Source organism: Zingiber officinale, chromosome 6A (genome assembly GCF_018446385.1).
Source record: "Zingiber officinale cultivar Zhangliang chromosome 6A, Zo_v1.1, whole genome shotgun sequence".
NCBI classification, from domain to species: domain Eukaryota; kingdom Viridiplantae; phylum Streptophyta; class Magnoliopsida; order Zingiberales; family Zingiberaceae; genus Zingiber; species Zingiber officinale.
The window spans coordinates 75,735,514-75,753,600 of NC_055997.1; the positions used below are offsets into that span (position 1 = coordinate 75,735,514).

Below are 18,087 nucleotides of genomic sequence, written 5' to 3' on the forward strand. Positions count from 1 at the left end.
TACCACTCAACATAGACAATGTCTTTTTCCTTTGCTTCATTTCCTTCCTCCTTCAACTTCCAATCTGTCATTGGCATCATGCATCGGAGCGTTGGCACAATATTGGAACTATATCTTTCTGATCAAAGATTGAAACTACGACATGTGCCGAGTGGTATCAAGTTTATGTGATTTTCCAGAATGATACGTTTCAACCATTTTGCTCGATATGGTACGAGATTTCAAATCATGGTTTAAATCAGTTCCATAAGACCATAAAGCAATATTTGGTAGATGGTATAAATTGGGGAGTTCGTGTTTTCAAAGATGTAGACTCCTTTGATATTAGTGAAAAAGAGGGGGGTTATTATGATTTTTTTACTGTAAGCAATATGTATGTGCATGCAAATGCATATTTTCTGCTAGTAATTATTCAACTCACATTTCTTATATCTATCCTCTTATGTTGATTTATTTATTTAAGTCTTGTTCTTTTATTGATGTTTAGGGTAGTGAAGATGCTGAGATTGAGGAGGATGAGGATGAGGATGAGGATGAGGATGAGGATGACAAGGAATTTGATGGGCCTAGTTATAGTATCAAAGAGAAAGACTTTGCTGATAAAAGTAAGTATGACTTATAATTTTATTGAGATCTTATTCTGTTTCCAAATGCGACTTAATTTAAATTTTGTTCTATAAGTATCTTAATGTAAGCAAAGTACATTGTTATTCCCCACTCGTTATCCTTCAGCAATATGATCTATAATCTATTTCTTTGGCCCTAACAGTATAGTATGTAGTGATACTTAACTGAGCTCTTACAGTTATTTCACATTTCATTTACTCCTAGTGTTAGTGTATGAAATATTCATATTAACAAGGATTTACTCTCTAGGACATGGTTTGTAGAGCCCCCACTTTTTACCCCAGCGATATATGGTGTGTCTCTCGAGCACTAACATGATAGTTTTGTAGTGATACTTAACTGAGCTCTTATAGTTATTTCAAATTTCATTTGCTCCTAGTGTCAACATAAGAAGAAGCACATCAACAAAGATTTGCTCTCTTTTGATGTGGCTTGTAATTGTAATGTACCATGTGCTGGTGTGATGGACATAGTTCTAGCATGCTTTAATGTTATTTGCCTTTCGGTTCTCATGATGTATATTGCTTTGCCATGTCTTGGGATGATTTTACAGGAAATATTTCTTTAAAAGGGTTCAAGAGATGACTATAATGATAATCCCTTATCATTAGTTTTTGCAAAATCACTATAAATTTGTGCTATCACACTAGAGCTTGATGATTCTGAAGCTTTTAATGCCAAAAAAATAAGGAACAGAAGTCCAACTTTTTATTTTATTTTTTGAAAAAAATAAAAGGTTTAGTAAAACATATCACAATTTAAACATGTGATTTTTTAAAATGTTTTTAGCATGATTTAAAATCTCATGCCGTACTGGCTAATTTCGCCCGCCAACCGAAACAACAACGGCACCGACATACTCCGCTAGACTAAATTGTCAAAATCAATATTCTCTTTCTCTATTTTTGATGGTTACTTCAGTGCTAGTCTGGTGGAGAGCCTTGGCGCAATGGTAAAATTGTTGCTGCATAACCTTGTGGTCATAGATTTAAGTCGCGGAAACATTCTCTTACAATGTAAGGCAAGGTTGCGTACATTAGACCCAATGTGATTCAACACTTTATCGGAACCTCGCATTGGCGTGAGTGCCAAGTACTGAGTTGCTCCTTTTTTTTTTAACTTCGGTGCTAGTCGTGTAGTCAGTCTAGGAAGAGGCTTGATTGGATTTTCAAACCTATCTCCTCTTTCTCTTTTTTGCTCAAATGAAAAATCTTTGTTAGCCTTCTTTCTCCCATGCTTCCATTGGTCAACAACCGATCAACCACCAACTTTTTACATTTTTTTTTCACTTCATTAGAGAAGATAGGGCAGACCCATCAAAACAGGACTCAGCTCATTGTTTGGTTTTGAAGATTGTGCTATCTCAGAAGAAGGTAGGTTCTAAAAATTCTAGACCAGTTCCTTCCCTAATACAGAAATTGATTGTCTAGGCTTTAATTATGCATATAGGATTTCAATGGTTTGAATCACAAAATTGACAGTCATATAAAGTTGGTAGCAGATTATTGATAATCACGGTGTTAATAAATTTGGTAGCAGATTCTGGATGATCCCATGGTTTGAGTTGTAATCCTGCAATCACAGTGGCAATAATTTGTAAAATCCTAAAGAATAAACAGCCAATATAGTTGTTATTCTTCTCTATTCTATTTTTACTTAGTATTAATCTTTCTTCTAATCTTGCATATATGTTGAGACATGCATATAAATTTATTTTGCAACTAAGTGTTCATGTGAAATTTCACATGGTTTACTTTTCTTTTGTATGATTTATCTGCGTTCATAGTAACAATAGAAAAATACTCATCTTTAATCTTATTCCAGTTGAAAGACAAGCAAGATATCTAAAGCTTAAGTTTGGAGGCAATGATGATGGTGATGATGATGATGAGATTGATGATCCTGAAGAAGATGAAGATCAAAGAAAAGCTATATGGGGTAGATGGAAGAACTTATATTATAGTGCTGATAATGTTGACTATGAGGTAGTGAATGTTTGCTCACTCTGATTTTCTGTTCTCCACCAAGCTATAGTATGGTATAGATTTGTTACTTAGCCTCTTTCTATGTTGTGGTATCTATTGATTTGCAACTACAGCTTCAATCAAGTGATGAAGATTTTCCTATAGAGGAGGAGGCTGAGGTATTGAAGATTCAGAGAGAGAAGGCAAAATCCCTTTTGATGGAAGATTTTGGCCTAGAAAATTATGAACAAGATAATACTAATTATGATAAACAGAATAAAACATTCCAGGTTAGATATACTTTTGCTTTGGTACTGATTTCTTTCGTTTTGTAATTAATTAATTAGTAGTATGAATTTTTTAGAGCGAATACTCAAAAATTTCAAACTTACACCCTTTATTTCATAAAATATTCTTCTATAAGAGAAAAACTTGGTTAACAGGAGGATTTTGTTAGAAAGGCAGCTATAATGAAATCTGGTTTTGAGGAAAATGATCCGTTTAGAAGTTTTGAAGAAATTAAGAAAGACATTACTTCTTTGTCAAAAGAGGAGCAGATGGATATCGTACATAGGTATCTTCCTTTCATTTTTTTCAGTCTAAATCTGCCAATCTTTCTAATAGAAGCTACTATTTTAGAAAAGCTTATGTTATATGAATCTGATATTCTCTGCAACCCTTAAAAAAATTGAATGATATAGACATGTATTTAGATTACTTTTGTACAGTGGAATGTCTATGGAACATGGTTCTGGAAATTAGCATTTACTTTTGTACAGTGGACTGAATATCAAACATGGTGTCGAAATTAGCATCACTATCAATGTATGACATTCCAAAGCTTTGGTATTGCTTGCATAAAAAATGAGATCAAGAAAAGTAAATTTAAATTGCAAGAAAATAAAATATTTTGTTTTTTTTTATGTTAAATTATTTTTTACTATAAGTAATTGCTATTAGTAATATGAATAGTAACAATTGGGAATGATATCAATATTATATTTATTAAGTTTGTATTATTTTATATAAATCGTAATCTAATTAATATTAATCAAATAATATTTATTATTGATAATACCAATTCTTAGTGTAATTACAATAATTCTTTTATTTTGTATATTAATATTTTAATAACCTTAATACTTGTTTGTAATACAACTCTGACTATTGCCACTACTTACGTGTTGTTTTCATTTGTTTAGATTCCTCATAGTAGAGTAACAACCCTTGTTCAATGCCTTCTCCACTGACCAATCACTCTAATCATCCTTAAGTTGAAGGTAGATCTCCTTAGTGAGCTTCAAACATTAATGTCAAAGAGCCCTAGCATGCCACATGAATCATTATGGCAATAACAATCTTCTGTTAATCAGAACATCTTGCAATAACTGCTCTTAGATCTAGAGTTTGGTGATATATTTTAGGTTTCAATTAGAGTCTGAAAAGATTCTCCTATTGGAACTGTCCAATAGTCATAATGCTTGCTTTTTTCGAAGAAACATCCATTTTCCAAATCCAGCCCCCTTCCAATAAATCTAAGCCTATTTTCATTAGCAACTTGTCGAGTTTCTTGATGATGCTTGATTTCTGGATTAAAATTGAATTACTACTTGTTGAGTTTGATCTAACTCAGTCATTCTAAATTGTACAGGGCTGAATAGATGACATAATCAAATTACAAATTCCTTGTACAAAAACACAAACAGCACAAATGATTAGTAGAGAGTGTGCTCATTTGTGATTGATTGGTATGTCTGATAAATTAGCAATGGAAATTAAAGAATGTGAAGCACGGCATAAACATGATGATTTTATACCGTTACTAGATTCCTACTTCCTATAGCACGTTCAATATGTCATTCCCATAATATCGACTATTACCATCCTATAGAATAAGGCAATGTGGTAAGCCTTTATAGTCCATTGGTAACTTTATGACCTGGCTTTGAGGATAACCCTTTGACTCAACTTTAGGATTTCACAAGTTCATTTCCTTAAGATATGAAACGAATGCAAAGAGAGTAAATTACTATGAGTTTGTGGGTTGAAGCCTTATAATACTTATTGAAGCTCTTGGATTCTTTTGGGCATTTGTTGATGACTGGCACATGAAAATTAGAACTATCTTCGTTAATGTTTAGTGTCCAAAAGCTCTCTAAGAGCTTATATAGAAAAGCTCCAACAAACACATTTTGAATATCACACAAATAACAATTGGATGCCAATAACTCTTTTGCTAGGAGACTGCCACGGGAGGGGGTTTGTGGATTGCTTGTGGATTTCCCAATGAAAAAGACCATCTGTTTAATGCATAGGCAATTACCTTCTAGTAACTCACTGTAAGTTAAATTACTTCTTCTTCACTGTTGGTTATTTAAGGTCCAAGATTTGAGCCGGTTGATTACAATACTTGGGAACACTTATGAGGCTTCAACAAGCAAAACCTAGATAGCTCCCCTACTACGTGGATAGACATAACATTGTTACAATAATGTTACAAATATCAAATGAAACACTAAAATTATAATCTTATAATAACTTACAGTTCTCACATTGTTAGGACTTTAGGTCCTTGAGTCCATGGAGCTCCTTCCTGAGCTCTTAGTGCAAAACCCTATCTGAGCATCACCTCGATCGAAGGCATCATTTCTCAAATCCACCAAGATTCTCCATGAGCGCCATTGCAGTTACCCATACCAAGTAGCTCTCAAGTTCACAAGCTCCTGGGATCTTCATCTCCACAACCCGATCCAAGCCTCTAAGCTTCAGTTCATTGAGTCAAAATTGCCAATTACAATTGCTCAAAGCTATTTTGTTATTTAAAGGGTATTTAAGGTCTTTAAAATTCTACATGGTTTGGCCAATTTTGTCAAAAGATTTGGTTAGCATTTTTACAAAAATTGGTCAATTTAACTGATCCTTTGGCTGGTTCAATTGCTTATCTAATCTGATTATGGAAGCAGCCTGGAGAGTACCCAGGTTCATTTGTTTCTGTTTGGACTGGCTGGTCTAATCCCAGTTTAATAACTATGGTCACAATAATTAATGCATAGCAATGCTTGACATTTAATAGGTAGTATTCTTTAAAGACAGTTTGCGAATTACAAATACAGTAGAGAATAAATACATATAATTATTACTTTATCATTTTCATATTACAAAACCCACCAAGTTCTCTGTCTGTACAATTTAGCCTATTTATAATGTTATTGATTAGTAACTACCATTTTTTTTAAATATCATGTGGGCATTGAATATCCAATTAAATACTTGTACAAATATTTTTTAGTAAACTATTTGTGTACTTATGTATCTATAAGACTATAACAATATATGTATGTGCATAACTAATAAATGTACAAATATTAATCATATGTATGTATGTATATAACTAATATCTATTTGTCTAAAGAAATCATGAATCTAATATTCAATTATTTTTAGTATGAACTTCTAGTATAGTTAGAAAAATTAATAATTGATTTTTTCAATTATTGTATGCTGCTAAATATATAGAAAAATTATATAATCTCATTTATCAAACTTGTATTATATAATGTGTAACAATATATTCATTTAACAGCAATTAATACACCATTGCGATTTCATCTTTTATTACTTCATACATTCCTTGTTTTCAATATTAGTTTAATTTTCGTGATCTTACTAATACTACTGACATGTCTTTGAATTACCTGATCCTGATACTGGTTTCGATTTTGCCTACCATGCTCTAGATATTGGAAGGTTGTGATTGTTTAACAGAGTTGAAAAATCCACATTGTCATTTGACTAGCTGAGTATCTTAGTTCTCTAGATAGAATTAGTGTGTTCAAGTTTATAAAGGGCTGTAAACAAGCCGAGCCAAGCTTTGAGTGTTCAAGCTTGTTTGATACGGTAACCGAGCCAAGCCACAAAATGAACCAAGCCATTGAAATAATTGTTCAAACTTGGGTTGGTTTATTTATTATGTGTTTGAACTTGGTTCGAGCTTGGCTTGAGTTTGGTTCATTTAGATGTTATCGAGCTTTTAATTAAAGCTTGTTTGCTTGTTTGAAACTTTTCCTTGTTTGATTGGTTATTGAGGTTGATAATTCAAACTGTTTGTTTATTTAGTATGTTTATTGTTCACTAGCTTGTTTGTTTAATTTAACGAGTCATTCAGGCTTATTTATTTAATTTATGTATTGGACGAACATAAATAAGCTCTTATCAAGCCGAATACTAAGCTTGTTCATGTTTAGTTCATTTACAACCCTAAGTTTATTTGCCTGGTCGAGTTAGTCAACATGGCTCAATTTGCCTAATTGGGTCAATGCATTTCGCTCACTGTAGTGGACAACATCACCCAATTTAGTGGGCTTGGATTGCCTGGTTGAGCTGCCTTGTTTGTCATGTCGAGTTCATTGATGTGACTTGGTTCACCTCACTTTGCCCACCCTATGAATTGAGATTGCTTAATTGGGTTATTGATCCAGAATGGCTTGCTTGGCCAAACCATTGTGGTTTGCTAAGTATGCTTTGTTGGGTTTGTTTGGTTAACTAGTTGGGTCAAGTTAGTTTGGTTCACATGGTCCAATCATTTAAGTCAATCGATTGGAATAGCCAGGTCAACTTAGTTTGGTTGGTTGGGTTGATATGGCCATCCAAGTTCTCTAATAAATCAATTAACATAACTATTTTTTTCTGCATACTAATTTATGAATTTAAACTAAATATATTTGTTAGCGATGAGATTCTCATTCCAAGTTTTAGATTGTGGAATCAAATCACTTTATCCAAATGCTGGAAAGAACACCATTTCATTCTAATGCACTTCCATAGACCAAATTGAATATAATCAAAATGCATGTGGCATTGCCTAGTTGAATATCTTGAACGTGTTAGCATTTGTTTGTGATGCGATTGTGTTCTATGTATGCAATTTGAAATTTGTTCTTTGCAGTTCTGCTCCAGAATTGGTTGGTTTGCTTTCTGAATTAAATGAAACTCTTGTCGAAGTTCAAAAACTGAAACCAGCCCTTCTCAAGGTAAACACTTGGTTATACTTCCCTTTTGTAATAGCTCCAATAAAAGAGTTCTTATCATATATCATTCTTGCAATACCTCCCTTTTTCAGTTTCATCCATGACAGTCCTCAGTAATTGAGAACACTGCAAAGTAATAATAATTACCGCAGCAAATAAGTTCAATCAAGTGTGATATTCAGAAGTTGGGCAATGTGTAGGGACCAAAATATGCATAACCAGTAGAACAGGATAACTACCATGATACACATAACCAGTAGAGCAGGATAACCATGATATATAGTCATCTTTAACAGTCTTATGAAGAGGACCCTAGTATCCTTTTTTTGCTTGTGGAGGAGGATGGCGGCTCATTCTTGCAACATGCATCTTGTGCCTTCTCGCTTTTCTACTGGTCTATTGGTGTGTGGGAAGAAAAATTTGGCTCATTCCAACTGGCGCATAATGAAATTTGATTTATTGCTGTAGCCTATGAACATTTAAATGACATGGAGTCAGGATTTTATTTATACATCTTGCCATATAGTGTTCATCTAATGGTACATTCTTATCGAATTAATAGATTATTAACATGTTTTAGTAACACTGATACTGCACCAACAAGGAGAACTACCTTTGATGTTTTTTTGTCAATATGGTGCTAGAGTCAAATTTTCATCCTAGCATGGCGTTACAGACAACTCACTGTGTGATGCTACAAATTACAAAATGATCTCTTGGTCATATACTGATGGATCAATCTTTTTGTACTTGCATCTCTGCACAGAGTTTTAACTTGTTTGTCTTGTGATTCCTTTTTAGGATCACTAATTTGTCTGTTTTTGTAATATAAGAACTTCTGTTAATACTTGCTCTATTTTCTGGTTTTGCTGTTTTATTACTTAAATCAATGTTTTCTTCGATACAAATACGCTGGGATTATGTTTCTTTTTCTTTGGCACACTTGCAGTTTGGGCAAAGGACTGACAGACGTAGAGTAGGAATGCAATTTGAGGAGGTAAAATATGTTTTATTATTGGTCTATTGCCAGACAATAAGTTATTATCTCCTTCTCAAGTCAGAGGGGCACCCTATTCGTGATCATCCAGTAGTATCACGATTGGTTGAGATCAAGGATCTGTTGGAGAAGGTGCATTTCTATTTATTTTTTTCAAGTATATGCACAAATTGTAAATTGCCTTTTCTTTATTTATTCTTTGCTGGTTACATTTCATCTTTCTTAATTATGTATTATATCATACCAATTTTTTCAACAGGTTAAGTTGGTGGATGTCAACCTTCCTTCAGAGTTAGAGAAGCTTGTAAATGCTACATCAATCAGCTCAGACAATGTGCTTATAGGACATGTACCATTAGAAGACAAAACTGAAAAACATAGCTATTCAGCAGAACCAAATAAAGTATAATTTGTATTGATTAAACATCACATTCTTATTATTTCTTATACTTCTCTTTATAAAAATGCAGGATTCTGAGAAACATAACTCATCAGAGGATGCTAAAAAAATCAACCCTAATCACCTAGAAAAGGTTTTCATGAACAACTTGATAAGCTTGTTTTGATAATTTGAATTGGTAATGTACTCAGTGTACTAACAACACCACATAATCATGAACCAGCATGCTAAAATTGGCATTCAAAGTTTGGAAATGCTGAAAGTAAGAGCAAATCTAGAAGAAAAGCTGAAGCAGAAAGGTATTTATAATATAACAAAGTCAAAACCTGAAAATGTTCAAAATGGTGATCAGAAGGCTGTTAACAAGTAAGCTAAGTTTTTTTACACGACATGTCTACTCCCTTTGGTCTTGTTAGCTTCAATCAACTTTATGCATTAAATATTGTGTGGAGAATTTTTTATTTCTTAACAGATATCGTGGAGTATTGGAGGATTTTGATGATGATGTGCAGCAAATATCGGTTAATTCCAAGAGCATTTCTACTTCATCAAAGTTGCGGAAACCTTCTCAGTTATTTGGAAATAAATCAAGCAAGACAAAGGTATGGCTTTCTTAAATCTCAAATATTCTCGATTCTTCATGTTTGTCATTGTGGCATGTTGATTTATGTTACAGCTTTTCTTTAGAGTTCTTTTATTGATTAGTTTCCAAGATCAGTTCAAGTACTATGAATAAATTTTCCGGTCAGCATTCAAGTTCCCAATTCCCTATCACTTAAGGCTAACAATTTTGGTTTAGTTTACCCCTTAAAGTAATCTTTCCAAGAGTTATGAAACTAAGATGGTTTAAATCGCCACCTAAAGGAATCCTAGGAAATGAGAAAGTAAGACAAATATGAAGATAGAAATAATGCCAGGTTTAACGTTTGTAATTAAGTTAATTGAAACATTAAAGTGAATAGTGGTTAGTAAGAAACTAAGTTTTGGGCTTTGAGGACTAAATGCATAATTAACCCAAAATTTGGACTCCTATTGAGCTCTTGTTGGCCCTACTCATTAGGTATGGATTGCCCAAATGCATCGTTCTACCCAAGTGCGATTTAGCTATATGATACTTAGGAGAAGTATGCTTACCTTCCAGAAGGAATCGGTAAGTCAATGTCTGATGATCTGCTATTGAGGTTGCCGATGTTGCTACTCCGAAGATATCTTCTTGGGTACATAATACTAGGGAAGATGTCAATGTGGGTTTTGGTGGAAGTGGTATAGTTTTAGAAGATGATGGGAAAAAATCAAGAATATGACATCAGAAAACACAGAAGAATGAAGAAAAATTGCATCATAATGCCTATTAACTCTTTTGGGTGCACAGTCAAGATTACTTGGAATGATAAAATGAACAGTTCGTGGTCTAAATTTGCCTTGTTCAGATCTAAGAATATGAACAGAGGATAAACAACCAAAACTGCTTGGTAGTAAAGGAAAAATAATTTATTTCAGATAAAAATGCGGAATGAGTATTTTACTATTGAGTGCAAAAGAATGATTAATTAGGTAACTAAGAAACTTATTTTTGTAATATTGCTTTGGTATATGCATATAAACCATTTTAAAAATGCAATCAAGCAGATATCAATTCTTACATTTTGCAATATCATTCCATTGAGGAGCATACACCTTTATGGTTGTGTGGATAAGGCCTTGGGGAATATAAAAGCTAGTAAAAGTTGGTTGCATATATTAAACGTAAATAATCGCCTAAGAATAATGAGGGATACAAACAGAGTCTTGTCCTTCATGGTTGTGTGGATAAGGCCTTGGGGAATATAAAAGCTAGTAAAAGTTGGTTGCATGTATTAAACGTAAATAATCGCCTAAGAATAATGAGGGATACAAACAGAGTCTTGTCCTTCAATTGGAATATGAAAACCATCAACAATAGAAATAGATAGAAAGGTGGAAAAGATAAACAATTTAGATTTACCTGTCATATATAAAGATGTACTTGAACCAAATAATCCCTGAAGTCTTGGATTTTACCTAGAAAGTAGTACTATAAGTTGAGGTAGTTGTAGTAAATTTTGGGGAACTTAAGTGTATCAAAGTGGCATCTTAAAATTGGTTATATTTGATAGATCTGATAGTTTTTGTTTTGAATGCTGGTACAGAGTTGGAAGATGTCATGTTGTGTTATGCTCATACTTTATTTAATCCTTGATATCCACTTGATAGTAGCCAATATTTGGAAGATATCATGTTATGTCAAATTTTCTTTGAAAGTAAAAAATTTCGAGTTGGATTAATATTAGACAAAAGCTGGCTCCATCTGGCCTAAGTTCATCATGGCAGCTTGAAGTATTGCAAGATGGAAAATTGTCTCTAGCTATCTTACTTAGACTCGTCTATGAGTATCTCATATAGGTGTTAGAGCTAAGTGTCTTGGCATGTCCACTTCTAAATAAGAATATTGAATCCCAACTTGAAAGTGTCGGAGTTGCCATTATATGATTTGTACACAGTTCACAGAGGGAGTAAATGAAGAGTCTATCAGAGGTCTTGAGTTGATTGCACTGGTTGCATTGTGTTTGTGTGAGGTGAGATTATAAACAGTAAAGTAAATGGTAGGGTGGATTCAAGCACCATCAGTAATTAGACAAAGATTCCGGGGTGGTAGCAACTCCATATGTCTTAATAATATTTATTTAATTGTTTGTTTATTAGGATATTTGATCTATTTTTATCAAAATTACCAATTAGGTATATTGTAAGCATATTTTAAATTTTAACTGTGCATCTTATTATTCGTACCATATTTTCTATTAGTGTTTTTATTGTGAATAAATAAGTTATAGCTTATGGTTTGATAACTTCTTATTATGAATTTTAAGTTTATATACATTTTATGAATACCTTTAAACCTCATGAACACTATTTTGTGTTTACTGGTGGTGCCTTCCATAATTTTTTGTATCTAGCTTTAAAGATTTAATTTGGCTTCAAAGTTGTTTTTAAATTTTCAATTTAATTCTGATTTTTTTTAACCCAAGTATTTGAATTTCTCATTGTGCACTTCTGATTTTTCATTGACATGATTTTGTGCTGCAAATGAGAGCTAACTGAGGAAAAGTGTGACAAGTGGCATTCCTAAACATGAAACTTCCTTGCTCACTTTCTTCCTATTTTAACCTTTTTCATTTTTTTTCTAATTTCCACTACTCTTTGAATTTTCTTATACTGAGATTCAAATTAGCTTGCTAACTGATTAATACTAACGGCAGAAATTTGATTACATGCTAATCAAATTTTATTCCTAGTCATCCAAAATATATTTTCTTCAATTTCATTTAACTATTAATGGATTCACTGAGAAATTGAAAAATAGGATCAGCTTTGGCTGACATACTTAGTCTAGCAAAAAAGGTGGAGCTAAGCTGCAAACTAAGTCTAACATGAAAAGTGTAGCCAAGTTGATGTGTGATATTGAATTTACAAAATCCCATACTGTGTCAAACGAAATGGTTGAAATGTATTGTTTGATAAATTATTGAAATTGGTACTAAGACAATATCTTCTGTGTCATTGTGCTAATCAAGTTGACGACTACCATTTCATGTGAACACTTAAGTCTCTTTAGCATGCTAAAATTGAGGTAATGTTATTATTTTTTTTAAGTTTGTATGATGTCAAAATCTTAATTTTCCAAATGGAAAGCAAACATCTATATAACTGTCGTATTTTTTTTAATCTCTTTCCTCCTTTCACCTCTAATTCGTTGTTGGCACCATATGGTGAAACGTCAGCATGATACTGAGACACTATTTTTCTAATGAAAGATTGAAATATTGACACAAACTCTAAATTTCGAACCTCGGAATTCAACAACTAGCTAAAGCAGAAAGTCATCTTCCTTCCTATATTGTAATTCATTGTGCACTCCTCTTCCATCCATTAGTTGAAAGCCCAATGTAAATATTTATTACTTAGTGCCTGTTTGCCAACAATTTTTGTCACATGCTATTTTACTTATTTCCTAAAGCATCAATGTGTTTTCCATGTTGCGTCCTTGTCCTATTATTCAATTTGAGATAATGTTCATAGGTTATTCTAGGAATAATTAATTTTAATCTATTCTACATTAATGCACCATGTCTCTTATATTGCCAATTTGTCATTGCACAAACTTTTTACTACCTTATGGAAAACCAAACTTTAGAAGTTTAGTCCCATGATGTGCTTATTGGTTAACTTATCAACCATAGATTCAGATTTTGGATATTCACATTGATAATTTTGACGAAATACTATGTAGACAACGATCATTTTGACGTGATACTATGGAGATCTTAATTCTAATAAACATTCTAGCTCAAGTCTTATATATGTGTCGAACACCTATACTTCAATTAATTGTTGTCCATACAATTAATCATTTTATATACAGAGACAAACTTTTCCTTTTATTATCCATACAATGAATCATTCCTATGACTTTGAGGAGCAGATATTTATTTCGGGAAACCATTTTTTAAAATATTTTTGTTAAAAACATAATTTTAAGAGTTCTTTTTCTAGATTGTCTCTGGTGGTGATGATGACTTGCCAAAAAGAGATGATATTGGTGAAAGGCGTAGGCAACGTGAACTGCGAGTTCTTGCAAAGGCAGGAGCTATAGATGACAGTGATCTGGCCCCGGATGAATATGGAGTTACTGGTGGGTCCATGGATGACACTAATGTCCAAGAAGCAGATGAATCAAATGAGTCAGAGGATGAATTTTATAAAGAGGTAAAAAGGCAAAGGGTTGAAAAGCTCATGGTTAAAGCGGAAAAATATGCACGGTAGGTTTGAAAGAAAACTCAAAGTTCTATGGGCTCATTGGGGAAAAAAAAATAATAGTGCTCTCCGGGATTCTCATTTTAATTTTTAACATTACACAGGAAACCAGATGTTCCACCTGCGGGAGCTGAAGCCGATGCTGATGGTAAGAGACATATCACATATCAGGTGTGTTCCTTCCGCATGTTCTTAGTAGAAATATCTCACATTCTCTTTGAGATGTACATTTTGTTGAGTTTACATGTACATTTTGTGTCACAGATGGAGAAGAATAGAGGGCTAACTCGTTCTCGGAATAAGCTCAACAAAAATCCACGGAAGAAATACAGGGTAATTATTAGTTGTAATGTGTATACATCCAGGATAAAAGTTCTATTGTATAGAGTATACACGCTAATGCCTTTGTTGTTGCAGCATAAACACGAAAAGCAACTTAAAAGGAGAAAAGGGCAGGTGCGTGAAATTAGGAAGCCGAGTGGTCCATACGGTGGAGAATCGACTGGAATCAACATGAACGTTAGCCGGAGTATTAGGTTCAAAAGTTGAGGATGATGAGTTTTGGGTGTTTGTGCTATCTATCAAGTTGTTCATTTTCAACTGGACTTGTTTCCTGTTGAGGGAGGGTATGTGTTGTCTCTTGCCGGTGTGCTATCCGTCTATTAAATCTTTGAGTATCAAATTTGTAATCTTATTTTTTTTTCACCTGCAGGCAAGAGAGGCATCTGAAAGAAGACTTAATACTGCACGATAAATATTTTTGTGAAAAATGATATGTATTTTTCAAAGCATTTCCGAGGAATGTTAGTTGAGGAAAAACAGAGGTTTAGTGCCGCTGATATGCTTGATTTCATTCTGAACATACTAATTTTTATAGGTATTTTTTCAATTTTATTGATTAAACAAAGTGGACTACTAGTATTTTAATGCAATCCTATGAGGGACTTGCAGTCAGGTATATGAAGTTTCTGTCAATCTGGGTATTTGAACTTTCCATCAATGTTGGTCCTAAAAAAAGGGTTTATTGTATACTGTCGTGATTTGTTTTATAAGAGGTTATTTTTTAAGTCATACTATAATAATTTTATGATAGCTTTATCATGCATTTTAATGCAATTATATATGTATATATCACACACGTACATGTATGAGATTGTTAGATTGAGTGATGTGTGTGGAAGCCTCTTAAGCCTAGGGCCGCCTAGTGCATGGCAAGGTTTATAGGTAGGGAATTTTTTTTATAATATCCTACAGTGGAGTGTGGAATTCCGAATGCAAATTTATCGTTGAAAGACGCTTTACCGTTGAATCAACCTAACGACGACATTCTGCTCCCGGCTTATGCAAATCCTATACGGCCACTAAATCAAGTGGTTATTATTATTAACATTATGTGATTTTTAGTATTACATTAACGTTGATTTAAAAAATATATTTATAAACTTACAATATAATCCTACACTATCGTCTGATAAAATCAATAATAGTTTTCTAACAAATTATGTAACTTTGTTATTTAATTTTTAAAAGTAAATATTAGTATATTGGGGCCTGTTTGGAAATGAAAAAACTTTTTAATTTCAAAATTTAATATTAAAGTTAATATAAAAAAATGTTATTAAATCCAAATCATGTCTGTAAAACTATGTAATGCATTTATGCTCATGAATTTAAATTTGATAGTTTATTTCATGAAATAACCATGAGATTTTTCTAGATTTGTACTCTATCTATTCAAAATTCATTATTCAAAATTTATTATTCTCAATTTACGTTATCGAATTTAGATAGGAAGACATAAATATATTAAGGAGGCTTAAGACTTCTTGGAATACATTGATTTTAGTATAAGTCATTCAAAGTCCTCTAAATTTATTAGTCAATTTCAGATGAAACTGGTTAATGGACTTACATCATTTAAAAATTTAAAAGTTTGATATTTTTAGAATAGGAGAGTCCTAAAAATTATTGATGGTGTTAATTAGTGAATATCATTATTCTAGGATTTATAATGAGCTTGTGACAAATTTTATTAAGCCTTTACCGATTTAAAAATTCATTGATCATGATTTATGATATTAAATTCAATTACAAGACATAAATATATTAAAGAGGCTTCTACGAATACAGTAATTTTGATTTGAACTGATTTGATTTGAGCCTTTACCAGTTTAAAAATGTTATATATATGTGAATGAAGAAGAGGTGGAAAAAAGATGAAACTCCATTATGAATGAGACTTTGGTCACACGTTAGAAGTTTCAAGGTATATTGGTTGGTTTATATTGATTCACATGCATTGATGATGCGAACAAATGCATGGGGAGAAGCTCTCTCTCATACGTGGATGCGCAGGGGGTGTAAATCCAGGGCTGTCAGATTGTTCAGTCCATATAAACTTTTTTGCTTCTTATTTGTAACGAATGCATTAATTAGAGATTAGCGAAACGATCATTAATGTTGCATGTTGTTCTGAGCTCTTATATAAGGAGACTGTGACTACAGGCAAAAGCTTATACACACACAAAAGCAGAAGCTCTCCACCTACGTTACCTTCTTCCTCTGTTGTGCAACTCTTGCTCGGCGGTGTGAGCACAACCTGCACGCTTCGAATGCCGGATTGTTCGGTCCGTGATCTTCAATGCTTGGTGGGAATCATTGTTGCCACATAGACTTTTTTGTTGTTTATTTGTAACGAATGCATTAATTAGAGATTAGCGAAACGATCATTAATGTTGCCCCGTTATTCTTAGCTCCTAGATAAGGAGACTGCGACTACAAGCAAAATGTTACACACACAGAGAAAAGCAGAAGCTCTCCACCTACGTTCCCCACTTCCTCTGTCGTGCAACTCTTGCTCGGCGGAGTGTGATAGCAGTCAGGTACCACTCAGTTTGCCTTGACCATTAGTGTTTGGTGGAAATCACAGTTAACCGTTGTATCCTGGGAAACATGCGACCCGAGTATATCTCAAAGCACAGCTGGAGGTGGGGTGAATATGTTTTAAGGAAACTGCGTCCAATGCAGACCTTGATAAGCTTGCTCGGTCGGCCGCTTGCCCCGCATGGTCGCTTGCCTACCCGGTCAGCCTCTGTGTCCGTCCGGTTGGCCTCTTAGTCCCTTGGCGACTCGACCTCTCTTCCCGGTCGCCCGGTTCTCCCGCTTAACCTCTTGCACGATCGCTTTGTCTACCCGCTCGACCGTTCACTTGCTTGGCCTCTTTGTTTGCTCGACCGCAAGCCTATCCAGTCACACACTCGCTCGACCGCTTAGTACACTGCTCGGTTGATCACTCAGATTGATCTGCTGCTCGACCGCTATACCCAGTCGGCTAATTTTCCAGATCAATCACTCAGACATATCTACTGCTCGATCGCTATACCCGGTCGACTACTATTCCCGGTTGGTCACTCAGTCTGCTCTACTGCTCGATCGCTATACCCGGTCATCTACCATACCTGGTCAGTCACTCAGACTGATCTGTTGCTCGACCGCTATACTCGGTCGACTACTTTGTCCAACCGACCACTAGTTTGTTCTGTTCGCTCGACGACTCGGGTACACTGCCCGCTCAGGTCCTTTGCCCAACCGGACGCTCGACCTCTCAGTCCACTCTGTCGCTCAACCATTGTGTAGTCTGGACTCAGCGCTTGACATATACCAACCTCTGCTGGTAATTTGAGATTATTTACTCAGGTCATTTTGACAGATAAGTAAATTTAATTCTATATATTTAAATTCAGCTAATTTCCTAATATCACCGGTAATAAATTATTTTGTCCAACAATAAATTTTTTGTTTATAATTTATGCTATTGAATTCAATTAGAAGGTATAAATAGATTAAAGAGGCTTTCGGAAATACATTAATTTTTATTTGAATGGATTCAAAATTCGTTTTTGTCCATCATGTCAAACGAAATTGGTTGATGGATCTACACCATTCAAAAATTTAAAATTTGATATTTTTTTTTTTTAAATAAGAGGACTACTATTAACCCATTGATGGTATTAGTCGTTGATTTATTCTAAGTCTTATAATATACGTGTATACAAAGCCTAAGCTTTGTAAAAATTTATCACTCAATTTACATTACCAAATTTAGATTTATGGGCATAAATATATTCAAGAGGTTTGTAGGAATAGATTAATTTTGATTTGAAGTTATTCAAAGTTCTTAATTCATTAGTTAGTTTTTGATGAAATATGACATGAAAGAAAAAGAAAGGGTATTTCAAA

At 33.7% G+C, this 18,087-nt stretch overlaps 1 protein-coding gene across 1 annotated transcript; it reads left to right on the plus strand.

Annotated features, from left to right (window-relative positions):
* The first annotated feature begins 18 nt into the window (after positions 1-18).
* Positions 19-14,919, plus strand: LOC121994946 (something about silencing protein 10-like). Its single transcript, XM_042548820.1, has 17 exons — positions 19-154; positions 274-404; positions 488-605; positions 2,452-2,612; positions 2,726-2,881; positions 3,035-3,165; positions 7,537-7,621; positions 8,568-8,747; positions 8,875-9,018; positions 9,086-9,148; positions 9,239-9,381; positions 9,488-9,617; positions 13,588-13,853; positions 13,953-14,019; positions 14,113-14,181; positions 14,266-14,474; positions 14,561-14,919. Exons 1-16 carry the CDS (start codon positions 19-21, stop codon positions 14,395-14,397), a joined length of 2,112 nt encoding a protein of 703 aa, XP_042404754.1. The 3' UTR covers positions 14,398-14,474; positions 14,561-14,919.
* The last annotated feature ends 3,168 nt before the right edge of the window (positions 14,920-18,087 follow it).